This window comes from Nerophis lumbriciformis, linkage group LG20 (assembly GCF_033978685.3).
Source record: "Nerophis lumbriciformis linkage group LG20, RoL_Nlum_v2.1, whole genome shotgun sequence".
NCBI lineage: Eukaryota > Metazoa > Chordata > Actinopteri > Syngnathiformes > Syngnathidae > Nerophis > Nerophis lumbriciformis.
The window spans coordinates 39,300,475-39,317,348 of NC_084567.2; the positions used below are offsets into that span (position 1 = coordinate 39,300,475).

The following is a 16,874-nucleotide window of genomic DNA, read 5'->3' on the forward strand; positions in this document are numbered from 1 at the left end:
CTGCGGCTTCCAAACATTTGATCGCTTGCACGTACGTGCGTGCCGCTATGTGCATGTCACGTACGTAACATTGGGGACTTTGTTGTATTGGCGGGTTATATGAACAGAAGGGGGGAGGTGTTTGTTATGCGGGATTAATTTGTGGCATATTAAATATAAGCCTGGTTGTGTTGTGGCTAATAGAGTATATATATGTCTTGTGTTTATTTACTGTTTTAGTCATTCCCAGCTGAATATCAGGTCCCACCCGCCTCTCACAGCATCTTCCCTATCTTCCCTCTCACTTTCCTCATCCACAAATCTTCGATCCTCGCTCAAATTAATGGGGAAATCGTCGCTTTCTCGGTCCGAATCGCTCTCGCTGCTGGTGGCCATGATTGTAAACAATGTGCGGATGTGAGGAGCTCCACAACCTGTGACGTCACGCTACTCGTCTGCTACTTCCGGTACAGCCAAGGCTTTTTTTTTATCAGCGATCAAAAGTTGCGAACTTTATCGTCGATGTTCTCTACTAAATCCTTTCAGCAAAAAATATGGCAATATCGCGAAATGATCAAGTATGACACATAGAATGGACCCGTTTAAATAGGAAAATCGCATTTCAGTAGGCCTTTAACTTGTTGTCAGGTTCAAACACCAAACTATTTATTAAACAAGACAAGAAGCAAGGAATCAGGCAGAGACAGAGTTCAATTTCGCTCATGAGGAGAAACGTATCGGGCTGCGCACTCAGTTACAGTTTCACCCTATCTATATGTGTACTTTGCACACCTTTAACATGTGAACAAAAACGTCAAAAATAAATAAACAAATATAAATGATATATATGAATGAGGTCATTTAAAAAGTAGCACTCCTGCCTTAAAACAACACTTTTTATTGTAAAAGTGTGCAAATAATCTGAGCAGTGAAGAAGATGATTCTAGATTGTTCTTCCAGATTGAAGAGGTGCCTGGTGAGATGACCCAGGACGACCTGGCCACTGATGATGTCATGATCCTGGACACCTGGGAGCAGGTAGAGAGAACACATCAACATGTTTGGGCTCACGCATTCACAATGTGCCTTCAATAAGAACATGACCTCTTTCAAGGTGTTCGTCTGGATCGGCAACGAGGCTCAGGATGAAGAGAAGACGGAGGCCATGACGTCTGGTAAGACATGCTCTCCCTGAGAGAGCATGAGGAGGTTGAGGTGGGCGGGTTTTTGGGGTAGGCGGTAGCGGGGGGGTGTATATTGTGGCGTCCCGGAAGAGTTAAGTGCTGCAACTCTTCCAAAAGATGGCGCCATAGCACGACTACATATTAACAATAACACACTTTTTCAGTGTCTTTGTCGGTGTTCTATAAAAACTGTTTGTTGAATACAAAACTTTATGGGCTTTAGCGAAGAAAAATCCATAAATTAGTCGCGCAGATTTTTTAAGCCGCGGGGTTCATAGCGTTGGGAAAAAGTAGCGGTTTATAGTCCGGAAAATACGGTAAATAATTCTAACAGACATTTGTCAATGTGTTAGCATATTAGCTCATGCTAACGGCGCTAGCTTGATTACATTATGGTAGCACGTATAAATATGCATGAAAACACTCACATTAAGTATGAATTGTTTTAGTTGTATTGTAAAACTTACAAATGTTGCTTGGAGTGATGAATGAAAACTCATTTTGAACAGTTTGACTTCCAGTTCAAGGCATTAAATGGGAGTACATTTTTAAAATACAGCGAACTCTTCCAAAAGATGGCGCAATAACATGACTATATACCTCTAAAGGCTTAGTGGCCACATGTGTGGACAGCACCTTTTAGCTCTTATTTCCAAAATTGTGTACACTACTGAATTGGGGTCTTATGGCCACTTATGTGGACACTTATACTGCCATCTGGTGGTGTCAGAAGAGTATAATATACAATGGAATTTGGGGGGAAAAAAAGTGTAAAAATAAGAATTAGCATGTCACTAAACATGAAGTACACATTTGTGTACTTATGGTCTAAGTACATCATATCAAAAGATGATTCTTAGTTTTTATTCTAATTAGGTTCCAATAAGCCCAAATAGAAATAAAAAAAGCATGTAAACAAACAGCTTGGGCCTTAAGAGGATAACAATAACACACCTTTTCAGTGTCTTTGTCGGTGTTCTATAAAAACAGTTTGTTGAATACAAAACATTATGGGCTTTAGCAAAGAAAAATCCATAAATTAGTCGCCCAGTTTTTTTAAGCCGCGGGGTTCATAGCGTTGGGAAAAAGTAGCAGTTTATAGTCCGTAAAATACGGTAAATAATTCTAAAACAGACATTTGTCAATGTGTTAGCATATTAGCTAATGCTAACGACGCTAGCTTGATTCCATTTATGGTAGCACGTATAAATATGCATGAAAACACTCACATTAAGTATGAATTGTTTTAGTTGTATTGTAAAACTTACAAATGTTGCTTGGAGTGATGAATGAAAACTCATTTTGAACAGTTTGACTTCCAGTTCAAGGCATTAAATGGGAGTACATTTTTAAAATACAGCGAACTCTTCCAAAAGATGGCGCCATAGCACGACTATATACCTCTAAAGGCCTTAGTGGCCACATGTGTGGACAGCACCTTTTAGCTCTTATTTCCAAAATTGTGTACACTACTGAATTGGGGTCTTATGGCCACTTATGTGGACACTTATACTGCCATCTGGTGGTGTCAGAAGAGTATAACATACAATGGAATTTGGGGGAAAAAAAGTGTAAAAATAAGAATTAGCATGTCACTAAACATGAAGTACGCGTTTGTGTACTTATGGTCTAAGTACATCATATCAAAAGATGATTCTTAGTTTTTATTTTAATTAGGTTCCAATAAGCCCAAATAGAAATAAAAAAAGCATGTAAACAAACAGTTTGGGCCTTAAGAGGATAACAATAACACACCTTTTCAGTGTCTTTTTCGGTGTTCTATAAAAATTGTTTGTTGAATACAAAACATTATGGCCGTTAGCGAAGAAAAATCCATAAATTAGTCGCGCCGTTTTTTTAAGCCGCGGGGTTCATAGCGTTGGGAAAAAGTAGCGGTTTATAGTCTGGAAAATACGGTAAATAATTCTAACACAGACATTTGTCAATGTGTTAGCATATTAGCTAATGCTAACGGCGCTAGCTTGATTACATTTATGGTAGCATGTATAAATATGCATGAAAACACTCACATTAAGTATGAATTGTTTTAGTTGTATTGTAAAACTTACAAATGTTGCTTGGAGTGATGAATGAAAACTCATTTTGAACAGTTTGACTTCCAGTTCAAGTCATTAAATGGGAGTACATTTTTAAAATACAGCGAACTCTTCCAAAAGATGGCGCCATAGCACGACTATATACCTCTAAAGGCCTTAGTGGCCACATGCGTGGACAGCACCTTTTAGCTCTTATTTCCAAAATTGTGTACACTACTTAATTGGGGTCTTATGGCCACTTATGTGGACACTTATACTGCCATCTGGTGGTGTCAGAAGAGTATAACATACAATGGAATTTGGGGAAAAAATGTGTAAAAATAAGAATTAGCATGTCACTAAACATGAAGTACACGTTTGTGTACTTATGGACTAAGTACATCATATCAAAAGATGATTCTTAGTTTTTATTCTAATTAGGTTCCAATAAGCCCATATAGCAAAGAGAAATTAAAAAAAAGCATGTAAACAAACAGTTTGGGCCTTAAGAGGATAACAATAACACACCTTTTCAGTGTCTTTGTCGGTGTTCTATAAAAACAGTTTGTTGAATACAAAACATTATGGCCGTTAGCGAAGAAAAATCCATAAATTAGTCGCGCATTTTTTTTAAGCCGCGGGGTTCATAGCGTTGGGGAAAAAGTAGCGGTTTATAGTCCGGAAAATACGGTAAATAATTCTAACAGAGACATTTGTCAATGTGTTAGCATATTAGCTAATGCTAACGGCGCTAGCTTGATTACATTTATGGTAGCACGTATAAATATGCATGAAAACACTCACATTAAGTATGAATTGTTTTAGTTGTATTGTAAAACTTACAAATGTTGCTTGGAGTGATGAATGAAAACTCATTTTGAACAGTTTGACTTCCAGTTCAAGGCATTAAATGGGAGTACATTTTTAAAATACAGCGAACTCTTCCAAAGGATGGCGCCATAGCACGACTATATACCTCTAAAGACCTTAGTGGCCACATGCGTGGACAGCACCTTTTAGCTCTTATTTCCAAAATTCTGTACACTACTGAATTGGGGTCTTATGGCCACTTATGTGGACACTTATACTGCCATCTGGTGGTGTCAGAAGAGTATAACATACAATGGAATTTGGGAAAAAAAAGTGTAAAAATAAGAATTAGCATGTCACTAAACATGAAGTACACGTTTGTGTACTTATGGACTAAGTACATCATATCAAAAGATGATTCTTAGTTTTTATTTTAATTAGGTTCCAATAAGCCCAAATAGAAATAAAAAAAACATGTAAACAAACAGCTTGGGCCTTAAGAGGATAACAATAACACACCTTTTCAGTGTCTTTGTCGGTGTTCTATAAAAACTGTTTGTTGAATACAAAACTTTATGGGCTTTAGTGAAGAAAAATCCATAAATTAGTAGCACCGTTTTTTTAAGCCGCGGGGTTCATAGCGTTGGGAAAAAGTAGCAGTTTATAGTCCGGAAAATACGGTAAATAATTCTAACAGACATTTGTCAATGTGTTAGCATATTAGCTAATGCTAACGGCGCTAGCTTGATTACATTATGGTAGCACGTATAAATATGCATGAAAACACTCACATTAAGTATGAATTGTTTTAGTTGTATTGTAAAACTTACAAATGTTGCTTGGAGTGATGAATGAAAACTCATTTTGAACAGTTTGACTTCCAGTTCAAGGCATTAAATGGGAGTACATTTTTAAAATACAGCGAACTCTTCCAAAAGATGGCGCCATAGCACGACTATATAGCTCTAAAGTCTTAGTGGCCACATGCGTGGACAGCACCTTTTAGCTCTTATTTCCAAAATTGTGTACACTACTGAATTGGGGTCTTATGGCCACTTATGTGGACACTTATACTGCCATCTGGTGGTGTCAGAAGAGTATAACATACAATGGAATTTGGGGGAAAAAAAGTGTAAAAATAAGAATTAGCATGTCACTAAACATGAAGTACACGTTTGTGTACTTATGGACTAAGTACATCATATCAAAAGATGATTCTTAGTTTTTATTTTAATTAGGTTCCAATAAGCCCAAATAGCAAAGAGAAATGAAAAAAAAGCATGTAAACAAACAGCTTGGGCCTTAAGAGGATAACAATAACACACCTTTTCAGTGTCTTTGTCGGTGTTCTATAAAAACTATTTGTTGAATACAAAACTTTATGGGCTTTAGCGAAGAAAAATCCATAAAGTAGTCGCGCAGTTTTTTTAAGCCGCGGGGTTCATAGCGTTGGGAAAACTTAGTGGTTTATAGTCCGGAAAATACGGTAAATAATTCTAACACAGACATTTGTCAATGTGTTAGCATATTAGCTAATGCTAACGGCGCTAGCTTGATTACATTATGGTAGCACGTATAAATATGCATGAAAACACTCACATTAAGTATGAATTGTTTTAGTCGTATTGTAAAACTTACAAATGTTGCTTGGAGTGATGAATGAAAACTCATTTTGAACAGTTTGACTTCCAGTTCAAGGCATTAAATGGGAGTACATTTTTAAAATACAGCAAACTCTTCCAAAAGATGGCGCCATAGCACGACTATATACCTCTAAAGTCTTAGTGGCCACATGTGTGGACAGCACCTTTTAGCTCCAAAATTGTGTACACTACTGAATTGGGGTCTTATGGCCACTTATGTGGACACTTATACTGCCATCTGGTGGTGTCAGAAGAGTATAACGTACAATGGAATTTGGGAAAAAAAAGTGTAAAAATAAGAATTAGCATGTCACTAAACATGAAGTACACGTTTGTGTACTTATGGACTAAGTACATCATATCAAAAGATGATTCTTAGTTTTTATTCTAATTAGGGTCCAATAAGCCCAAATAGCAAAGAGAAATAAAAAAAAGCATGTAAACAAACAGCTTGGGCCTTAAGAGGATAACAATAACACACCTTTTCAGTGTCTTTGTCGGCGTTCTATAAAAACTGTTTGTTGAATACAAAACATTATGGCCGTTAGCGAAGAAAAATCCATAAATTAGTCACACAGTTTTTTTAAGCCGCGGGGTTCATAGTGTTGGGAAAAAGTAGCGGTTTATAGTCTGGAAAATACGGTAAATAATTCTAACAGACATTTGTCAATGTGTTAGCATAATAGCTAATGCTAACGGCGCTAGCTTGGTTACATTATGGTAGCACGTATAAATATGCATGAAAACACTCACATTAAGTATGAATTGTTTTAGTTGTATTGTAAAACTTATAAATGTTGCTTGGAGTGATGAATGAAAACTCATTTTGAACAGTTTGACTTCCAGTTCAAGGCATTAAATGGGAGTGCATTTTTAGAATACAGCGAACTCTTCCAAAAGATGGCGCCATAGCACGACTATATACCTCTAAAGTCTTAGTGGCCACATGCGTGGACAGCACCTTTTAGCTCTTATTTCCAAAATTGTGTACACTACTGAATTGGGGTCTTATGGCCACTTATGTGGACACTTATACTGCCATCTGGTGGTGTCAGAAGAGTATAACATACAATGGAATTTGGGGGAAAAAAAGTGTAAAAATAAGAATTAGCATGTCACTAAACATGAAGTACACGTTTGTGTACTTATGGACTAAGTACATCATATCAAAAGATGATTCTTAGTTTTTATTCTAATTAGGGTCCAATAAGCCCAAATAGCAAAGAGAAATAAAAAAAAGCATGTAAACAAACAGCTTGGGCCTTAAGAGGATAACAATAACACACCTTTTCAGTGTCTTTGTCGGTGTTCTATAAAAACTGTTTGTTGAATACAAAACATTATGGGCTTTAGCGAAGAAAAATCCATAAATTAGTCGCGCAGTTTTTTTAAGCCGCGGGGTTCATAGCGTTGGGAAAAAGTAGCGGTTTATAGTCCGGAAAATACGGTAAATAATTCTAACACAGACATTTGTCAATGTGTTAGCATATTAGCTAATGCTAACGGCGCTAGCTTGATTACATTATGGTAGCACGTATAAATATGCATGAAAACACTCACATTAAGTATGAATTGTTTTAGTTGTATTGTAAAACTTACAAATGTTGCTTGGAGTGATGAATGAAAACTCATTTTGAACAGTTTGACTTCCAGTTCAAGGCATTAAATTGGAGTACATTTCTAAAATACAGCGAACTCTTCCAAAAGATGGCGCCATAGCACGACTATATACCTCTAAAGTCTTAGTGGCCACATGCGTGGACAGCACCTTTTAGCTCTTATTTCCAAAATTGTGTACACTACTGAATTGGGGTCTTATGGCCACTTATGTGGACACTTATACTGCCATCTGGTGGTGTCAGAAGAGTATAACATACAATGGAATTTGGGGGGAAAAAAGTGTAAAAATAAGAATGAGCATGTCACTAAACATGAAGTACACATTTGTGTACTTATGGACTAAGTACATCATATCAAAAGATGATTCTTAGTTTTTATTTTAATTAGGTTCCAATAAGCCCAAATAGAAATAAAAAAAGCATGTAAACAAACAGCTTGGGCCTCAAGAGGATAACAATAACACACCTTTTCAGTGTCTTTGTCGGTGTTCTATAAAAACTGTTTGTTGAATACAAAACATTATGGCCGTTAGCGAAGAAAAATCCATAAATTAGTCGCGCAGTTTTTTTAAGCCGCGGGGTTCATAGCGTTGGGGAAAAAGTAGCGGTTTATAGTCCGGAAAATACGGTAAATAATTCTAACACAGACATTTGTCAATGTGTTAGCATATTAGCTAATGCTAACGGCGCTAGCTTGATTACATTATGGTAGCACGTATCAATATGCATGAAAACACTCACATTAAGTATGAATTGTTTTAGTTGTATTGTAAAACTTACAAATGTTGCTTGGAGTGATGAATGAAAACTCATTTTGAACAGTTTGACTTCCAGTTCAAGGCATTAAATGGGAGTACATTTTTAAAATACAGCGAACTCTTCCAAAAGATGGCGCCATAGCACGACTATATACCTCTAAAGTCTTAGTGGCCACATGTGTGGACAGCACCTTTTAGCTCCAAAATTGTGTACACTACTGAATTGGGGTCTTATGGCCACTTATGTGGACACTTATACTGCCATCTGGTGGTGTCAGAAGAGTATAACATACAATGGAATTTGGGGAAAAAAAAGTGTAAAAATAAGAATTAGCATGTCACTAAACATGAAGTACACGTTTGTGTACTTATGGACTAAGTACATCATATCAAAAGATGATTCTTAGTTTTTATTTTAATTAGGTTCCAATAAGCCCAAATAGCAAAGAGAAATAAAAGAAAGCATGTAAACAAACAACTTGGGCCTTAAGAGGATAACAATAACACACCTTTTCAGTGTCTTTGTCGGTGTTCTATAAAAACAGTTTGTTGAATACAAAACTTTATGGGCTTTAGCGAAGAAAAATCCATAAATTAGTCGCGCCGTTTTTTTAAGCCGCGGGGGTTCATAGCGTTGGGAAAAAGTAGTGGTTTATAGTCTGGAAAATACGGTAAATAATTGATTATTTTCACAGCAGGTGATCTCACCTGGGTTGGGAATAACTGGATGAGTAAATAAAAAGTCCAAACGTGCGTTTCAGCGGCGCGTTACATCGAGACGGACCCGGCCAACAGAGACCGCAGGACCCCCATTGTGAAGATCAAGCAGAGCTTCGAGCCTCCCACCTTCACCGGCTGGTTCCTGGGCTGGGACCACGAGTACTGGACCACTGACCCTTTGGAGAGAGCCATGGCCGAGCTGGCCCTGTAAGGCCCCCCCGCCCCCTGGGTCCCGTCCGGCCAATCAGCACGCTCCTCCCCTTCCTGTGTTGCTTTCATAGCATCGCCAAATATTAACAGAGATTTGTGTTCAAATCTGATTTAAGCCAGCAAAGAAGCAATTTAAAGATGCCTTAGTAGTCTCTTTGTCGTGCTATTGTGTGTGTTTTATTACATATAATTAAACCTAATTCTAATGAAATCTGTGTGTTTACAACATATTCACAACCACAAAGTCATTTGACAGCATCTTTAATTTTGTTTCAGGATAAAAACAGAAAAGTCGTTTTCAGCAGAGGAATTCAAATGTAAAAACATAACACATTTGAAAATAAAATATATTTGTACTCCATAACAGTATTTGGCTTTTAATGAGTAGTTTTGACATTTTTACCACTGAATATACACACAAATAATCATGTGTGAGTGGGATAACACTGATCAAATGTTACATTGGCGTACATTTTGAGTAACAGCTTCATTGGACAAACATAACAATTTTAATAACACATGTGGAAGATTGTAAAACACTACAGTGTGAAACACTACAGTCTACACTACAGTGTGAAACACTACAGTCTACACTACAGTGTGAAACACTACAGTCGTCCCTCGCCACTTCACCGCATTGTGGATTAAAAATAATACATTCTACATTTTTTTTTTTGCTCCTAAATTCAGCATTTGGAGCATAAAAGTGACAAAATAAAGTAAAAAAAAAAAAATCCGTACTGGCCAGTACTGGCCACTAGAGGGCGCCAAACCAGTTCAGTATCGTGGCCACTAATTGGCTGAGCTTCAGACAGCATCACTATGTTGGAATAAAAGATTTCAAAGGTGACTAAAGTGTCATTTTATGTCTCGAGTACTTTCAGTTTTTTTTATGCTTTAGTTATAATTATTTAATTAATGATTCCTACCTTTGGACACACCTTCTCATTCTTTATTTTCATGACTATTTACATTGTAGATTGTCACATCACAACTATGAATGAACACATGTGGAGTTATGTACTTAACAAAAAAAAAAGTGAAATAACTGAAAACATGTTTTATATTCTAGTTTCTTCAAAATAGCCACCCTTTGCTCCGTTTACTGCTTTGCACACACTTGGCATTCTCTCCATGAGCTTCAAGAGGTCGTCACCTGAAATGGTTTTCACTTCAAGAGTGTGCAAAGCAGTAATCAGAGCAAAGGGTGGCTATTTTGAAGAAACTAGAATATAAAGCATGTGTGGAAGTTTGCTTCCCAGCAGTTCCACAGTTAGACATGGCCAGAGGTGGGTAGAGTAGCCAGAAATTGTACTCAAGTAAGAGTACTGTTACTTTAGAGATTTATTACTCAAGTAAAAGTAAGGAGTAGTCACCCAAATATTTACTTGAGTAAAAGTAAAAAGTATGTTGTGAAAAAACTACTCAAGTACTGAGTAACTGATGAGTAACATACACACACATATCATATATATATATATAATATATATATATATATATATACACATATATATATACACACACATATATATATATACATACATATATATATACACACATATATATATATACATACATTGATATATACAGTATATAATTTATATTTATTTATTTTGCCGTTTTTGTTTACATGTTAAAGGTGTTTTAATGAATATACATGCATGTTTAACATATAGATTCCTTTTTTCATGAAGACAAGAATATAAGTTGGTGTATTACCTGATTCTGATGACTTGCGTTGATTGGAATCAGACAGTAGTGATGATAACATCCACATTTTCAAATGGAGGAGAAACAAGTTCCTCCTTTCTGTCTAATACCACATGAAAGTGGTTGGTTTTTGGCATCTTATTTGTCCAGCTTCCATATTCGTTTTTATACACTTTACAAGAAATACATTGGCGGCAAACTCCGTAGCCTGCTAGCTTGTTTGCGCTGGCTTTCGGAGACTCTTATTTTGAAAGCGCAGGCGCGATGGAGCGGCACTTTTATTGTGAAGACAGGAACTGTGCAGTCAGTCTTTAGGCTTTTGACGGGATGTACGGTTGAAATAAAAAAGGATCTTTTTTCCTTCACACTTTTGATTGATTGATTGAAACTTTTATTAGTAGATTGCACAGTACAGTACATATTCCGTACAGTTGACCACTAAATGGTAACACCCCAATAGGTTTTTCAACTTGTTTAAGTCGGGTCATGTGACCGCCTGGCTCTGTTTGATTGGTCCAACGTCACCGGTGACTGCATCTGATTGGTGGAACGAAGTGAAACGTCACCAGTAAGGCAGGCACTTTGAAGGTCTGTCTGACAGACCAAAACAAACAAAGCGTGCATTAACAGATCGATAAAAATTAGTAGCGAGTAGCGAGCTGAATGTAGATAAAAGTAGCGGAGTAAAAGTAGCGTTTCTTCTCTATAAATATACTCAAGTAAAAGTAAAAGTATGTTGCATTAAAACTACTCTTAGAAGTACAATTTATCACAAAAGTTACTCAAGTAGATGTAACGGAGTAAATGTAGCGCGTTACTACCCACCTCTGGACACGGCACAGGAGCCAAGCGAGCAGTTTTTAAACCAGGTTTTAATGTACATAGATTTCATCAAAGTTTTTTCTCCAGCAGGACGTGACTTTTCAGTCACCTTCGTATCCTCTCTCCCCTCCTCCTGTCCCTTCGGACGCTTACTGTTAAAGACAACAGATGATTAGATAACTCGTACCACCTGGAAGGTCTAATCCCCCGTTCAGCTGTGTCTCGCCGTCAGCACTGCCTCAGTACCATGGACAGAGGCGGCGACCTTCGCTCCTGCAGGCAGCGCTGGCCACACCTCCCTCCACAACATGTTTTCAGTTATTTCACCTGTTTTTTTTGTTAAGTACATAACTCCACATGTTTAATCATAGTTTTAATGTGATAATCTACAATGTAAATAGTCATGAACATAAAGAACATGCATTGAATGAGAAGGTGGGTCCAAACTGTTGGTCTGTACTGTACGTCTGAAAGCAGTTCCCAGCAGTAAACGAGGGACGACTGCATATCAAATGAGTACTAAGTTAGAAACTCACTGTAACAGCTTACGTTCTCATAAAAAAAACAACTAGAGATTATAATTCCGAGACTATTTGGCTTGTTATTTGTCACCCCCGACAGGAAGTTTGTCTCAATCGTTGCTAAATGAATACAAAACTTTTTCATATGCATAGAAAAGTGGCAGTACCAGTAAGTTAAGGCTTTGTCAATCACATACAATAAAGTCAACAATATAATGTTAGTAGCGTACACAAATCACACACAAATATGATTAATATACGCACCTTTAGGTGTTACAGGAATTGAACTCTCCATGTGATGCAGCACTCATGCAGGTTAGTAAGTCCATCACTTGCTGTGTGGACCAGTAACAAGGCTCCAAACAATATACCGTACATAGCAAATAGACACGAGAGGAGGTGACCAATCAAATACCAAGTCTACCTAGCAACAGTAAATGAGCTCAAAGCAATTGTGTTAGTTTAGTGCCTTGCTCAAAAGAAGTGACGCTACATGGCCGTAACAGGAGGCTTTTGGTATAATTATTTTGTTAAAAGTGAGAAATGTGCGGGAAAAAGCATAGCTCCCAGTCTGTGGAACGCTCTCCCTGACCACCTGAGGGCACCACAGACTGTGGATGCTTTTAAAAAAGGCTTAAAAATCATTCTTTTTAAAAAAGCCTTTTTTTTTTTTTTAGATATATGCATATTAATTTCAGCTATTTGGCTGTTCTAGTTTTTATTTTTTATTTATTATCTTTTTATTTTATTTTATTTCTTAATACACTGTAGCACTTTGAGGTTGTTTACTCAATGTAAAGTGCTTTTTACAAATAAAATCTATTATTATTATTATTAGTAGACTAAAACTAGAAAATCCCCGCGGAAATTTTGACGGGCCTGCAATCTGTGCCGCGGTTAAAAGACGGTGCCGAGTGTCTGAATCCGTGTAGCTGCTAGCCACGGAGCTAGCCAAAAAACAGTAGCATGTTTGCATAAAAATGCTAACACTTAGCATGTGTGTGTGATAACAGTCAGCGTGTTCCGTACACCAAGTTATTTATACGACTCAAAGACGCACGGCTGCGGAAATGTGAAGAAAAAAAAAAGTGTAAAAATGGATGAAAAAGTAGCGAGGCTAAGTTAGCTTGCTAGCATGCTATCGTTTGCATGCTGACGGTTAAGAAGTGTCACAGAGCAAGTTACATAACTCTGGGCCAAACGGTAGCAAAAGTAGCAAGGAAAAAAAGTTAACATGCTAATGTTAGCATGCTAACTTTAATGTTCAGCATGCTAGCAAGCTAACGTGAGCATGGTAATAGTTAGCTTGTGTCAAACACCAAGTCATATGACTGTAAGGTGTATGGCTGGGATAATTAGAGCAAAAACTGTAAAAAATCGTTTAAAAAGTTAGCATGCTAATGTTAGCATGCAAACCGTTAAGAAGAGTCACATACCAGGTTAAGTGACTGTAGGGTAAACGGTAGCAAAGTTAGCTCAAAAAGCTAGCACTTTAATGTTAGCATGCTAGCAAGCTAAAGCGTTGCCATGGTTTCCGAGGGTATAACATACGTGGGGGCCGTCGCAGTGGCGGTAAGAGAAGCGTGCGCAACTATAATAATAATGAAAAATTAAAGCTGCAAGCAGCATTGGTCGGGCCGGCATATTTGGCAGGTGCTAGTCCTAAGTGTCCCAATACTTTTGTTCAGTTTTCGTCATAAGTGTCCCAATACTTTTGTCTACTTTTAGTCCGAATTGTCCCAATACTTTTGTTTAGTGTACCTACCTTGTCTGCATTGTGTGGGCACGCTGGTGCTTCCTGCTTTTAAGCAGCCTTCGTGAAAAAACAGCAGCATCAGCGCAGCGGCTCTTTGAAGGGTCATAAAATCAAAACCGGAGCCGGTATTAAAACTCTTTCGATAACTTTTAATCAAAAGGGTTCAATCTCTCTCCTGTGTTAGTTTGATAGCCGAAACAACAAACACGCTCAGAGGAGATAATGTTTGAAGAAAGGTGACCGGTTTTTTACAAAAATGTTGTGTTGAAGGGGGAATAGCAAGCTTCTTGTAGATTTTTGCTGGGGGTTGTCAATTTATGAAATGTAGGTCTAAGTGAGACCTACGGAGAGGATTTTGTTTCATGTCTCTCCGACCTTCCCATTGGGAGTTACAGGCAGTTTTGTCATTTTTTTCTCCTGAGGAGCAGTTTTTTCTCTCCATTTTATTCAAAAATTGCTCTAGAGCGCAATTTTTAAATTTGGGGTTAGGTTTTTTTTATTAGATCACAATTTTTGCCAGTCCTGATGTGTGCGTTCAGTTTGGTGAGTTTTGAAGCGTGTTAAGGGGGTCAAAAAGTGACTGTTTTTAGTACTTTTTTGTCTTGAAGGGGGAATTGCCAACTTCATGTTGATTTCTGCCCCGATGATATACAATTATGAAAACTAGGTCTAAGTCAGACCTACATAGAGGTTTTTGTTTCATGTCTCTCCGACCTTCCTAGTGGGAGTTACAGGCAGTCTAGTTTTTTTTTTTCCTAGGGGGCGCTAGAGCGCAATTTTGAGTTTTGGGGTTCGGTTTTTTTATTAAAAGACAATTTTCGCAGGTCCTGATGGATGGGTAAAATATGGTGAGTTTTGAAGCATGTTAAGTGGGTCAAATTAGTGCTCAAAGAGGCGGCGGAAGAAAAATAAAGAATAATAATAATAATAATAATAAAACCTTAGAAATTCAATAGGTCCTTATGTCCCATTGCATAAGGACTCCCTTTGGGAGTCCTTATGCAATGGGCCATGCGGGCCCTAATAATACAAGTTGAAGTATGATCAGTAATAATAATAATAATATGGGCTACTTGCATTGCGCCCATTCACTGCTCCTGGCATGGCAGCAGGCCCATAATCAAGCTGATGTCAGCAGGAAATAATAATAAAGCAACTTTGAGTGTTGATGTCTAGCAGGCACTTTCATGTGTGGAAACTGAAGAAGAAGAAGAAGAAGAAGAAGAAGCAGTGTGTTTTACTTGTGATGCTCAGTGCTTCATGAAAGCCTGCATCATCTCCAGGGGCAACGGGAAGATGATGGTGGAGTTCTTCTCGGCGGCGATGGTGTTGAGGGTCTGCAGGTAGCGCAGCTGCAAGGCGGACGGAGACTCGGCGATCACCAGCGACGCCTCCTTCAGCGCTCTGGAGGCGTTCATCTCGCCCTCCGCGGCGATGACCTGGACGAGGAGTGGAATTCAAGGTGGAGGATGGGCAGCGACACATTTGCCAGTGACCCTGAACGCACCACGAACAACCCAGTGATGGCGGCAAATGTGATGGACCACCTGCCATCCCATTCCTAACCCATAGGGTTCAATATGACCTTTTGCAGCTATTACAGCTTCAACTCTTCTGGGAAGGCTGTCCACAAGGTTGCGGAGTGTGTTTATAGCGCATTGGTGAGGTCACACACTGATGTGTGGCTCTCAGTCTCCGTTCTAATTCATCCCAAAGGTGTTCTATTAGGTTCAGGTCAGGACTCTGTGCAGGCCAGTCAAGTTCATCCACACCAGACTCTGTCATCCATGTCTTTATGGACCTTGTTGGAAGAGTAAGGGGCCCAGCTCCAAACTGTTCCCACAAGGTCGGGAGCAGGGACTTGTCCAAAAATGTTTTGGTATCCTGGAGCATTCAAAGTTCCTTTCACTGGAACTAAGGGGCCAAGACCATCCATCCGTCCATTTTCTACCGCTTGTCCCTTTTGGGGTTGCTGGAGCCTATCTCTGCTGCATTCGAGTGAAGGCGGGGTACACCCTGGACAAGTCGCCTCCTCATCGCAAGGTCAACACAAGATAGACAGACAACATTCACACACTAGTGTTGCCAATCAACCTATCCCCAGGAACTCCTGAAAAACAACCCCACACCATAATTCCTCCTCCACCAAATTTCACTCTCGGCACAATGCAGTCCGAAATGTAGCGTTCCCCCGTCAACCTCCAAACCCAGACTGGTCCATCAGATTTCCAGAGGCAAAATAAATAAAATAAATAAATGGGTTATACTTGTATAGCGCTTTTCTACCTTCAAGGTACTCAAAGCGCTTTGACACTATTTCCACATTCACACACCCATTCACACACTGATGGCGGGAGCTGCCATGCAAGGCGCTAACCAGCAGCCATCAGGAGCAAGGGGTGAAGTGTCTTGCCCAAGGACACAACGAACGTGACTAGGATGGTAGAAGGTGGGGATTGAACTCCAGTAACCAGCAACTTCGCCACACCGTCCCCCCAAAAGCGTGATTCATCAGTCCAGAGAACGCGGGCGACGTGCTTTACACCACCACATACTACCTTTGCATTGGACTTGGTGATGTATGGCTTAGATGCAGCTGCCCGGCCATGGAAACCCATTGCACGAAGCTCTCTGCGTACTGTACGTGGGCTAATTGGAAGGTCACGTGAATTATGGAGCTCTGTAGCAACTAGTGATGGGTCCGGCAACACCGATGCATCGGCGCATGCGTCGAGCTCATAGAGCAAAACCCTGTGTCGGTGCGCGTACCGCTTTTAGAAAGTCACGTGACCGATCATGAGCTGTTTTGGTCACGTGACCGATACGCCAACTGTGTCGCACTGACGCCTCCTCTGTGCCCTGTGAGCGGCTCTTTTCTACAGCCCGAGAAATAATAACTAAGAAGAGAAATCGTCTAAAATGTAATACATCGGAAAAACTTTTTTTTTTAAAATAAAAATGTGTAAAAAAATTAAATTAAAACAATTCCCAGTCCACAATCATCCACAACACATTCTCTTAGATTTCCATGTTATGATACATGTTCACATTATTTATTGACTGTATCTAAAAAAGATAAAAATATATTTGTATTTAAATGAAGATA

The 16,874-nt window shown here is 38.8% G+C and overlaps 2 protein-coding genes across 5 annotated transcripts in view; one reads left to right on the plus strand and one right to left on the minus strand.

Annotated features, from left to right (window-relative positions):
- The window catches only part of gsna (gelsolin a), a 110,111-nt gene extending 100,788 nt beyond the window's left edge, over positions 1 to 9,323 (plus strand). For both annotated transcript variants that reach the window (XM_072915358.1, XM_072915359.1), the window contains 3 exons: positions 940 to 1,017; positions 1,094 to 1,154; positions 8,791 to 9,323. In XM_072915358.1, coding sequence (XP_072771459.1) covers positions 940 to 1,017; positions 1,094 to 1,154; positions 8,791 to 8,960 — 309 coding nt within the window. In that variant the 3' untranslated portion in view covers positions 8,961 to 9,323. The remainder of the gene's footprint in view (positions 1 to 939; positions 1,018 to 1,093; positions 1,155 to 8,790) is intronic.
- Positions 9,324 to 11,245: 1,922 nt separating this feature from the next.
- stom (stomatin) overlaps positions 11,246 to 16,874 on the minus strand; it is a 48,891-nt gene continuing 43,262 nt past the window's right edge. For 2 of the 3 annotated variants that reach the window (XM_072915363.1, XM_072915362.1), the window contains one exon: positions 11,246 to 15,207. In XM_072915363.1, coding sequence (XP_072771464.1) covers positions 15,019 to 15,207 — 189 coding nt within the window. In that variant the 3' untranslated portion in view covers positions 11,246 to 15,018. The remainder of the gene's footprint in view (positions 15,208 to 16,874) is intronic. The other variant, XM_061980868.2, reaches the window with a different exon arrangement.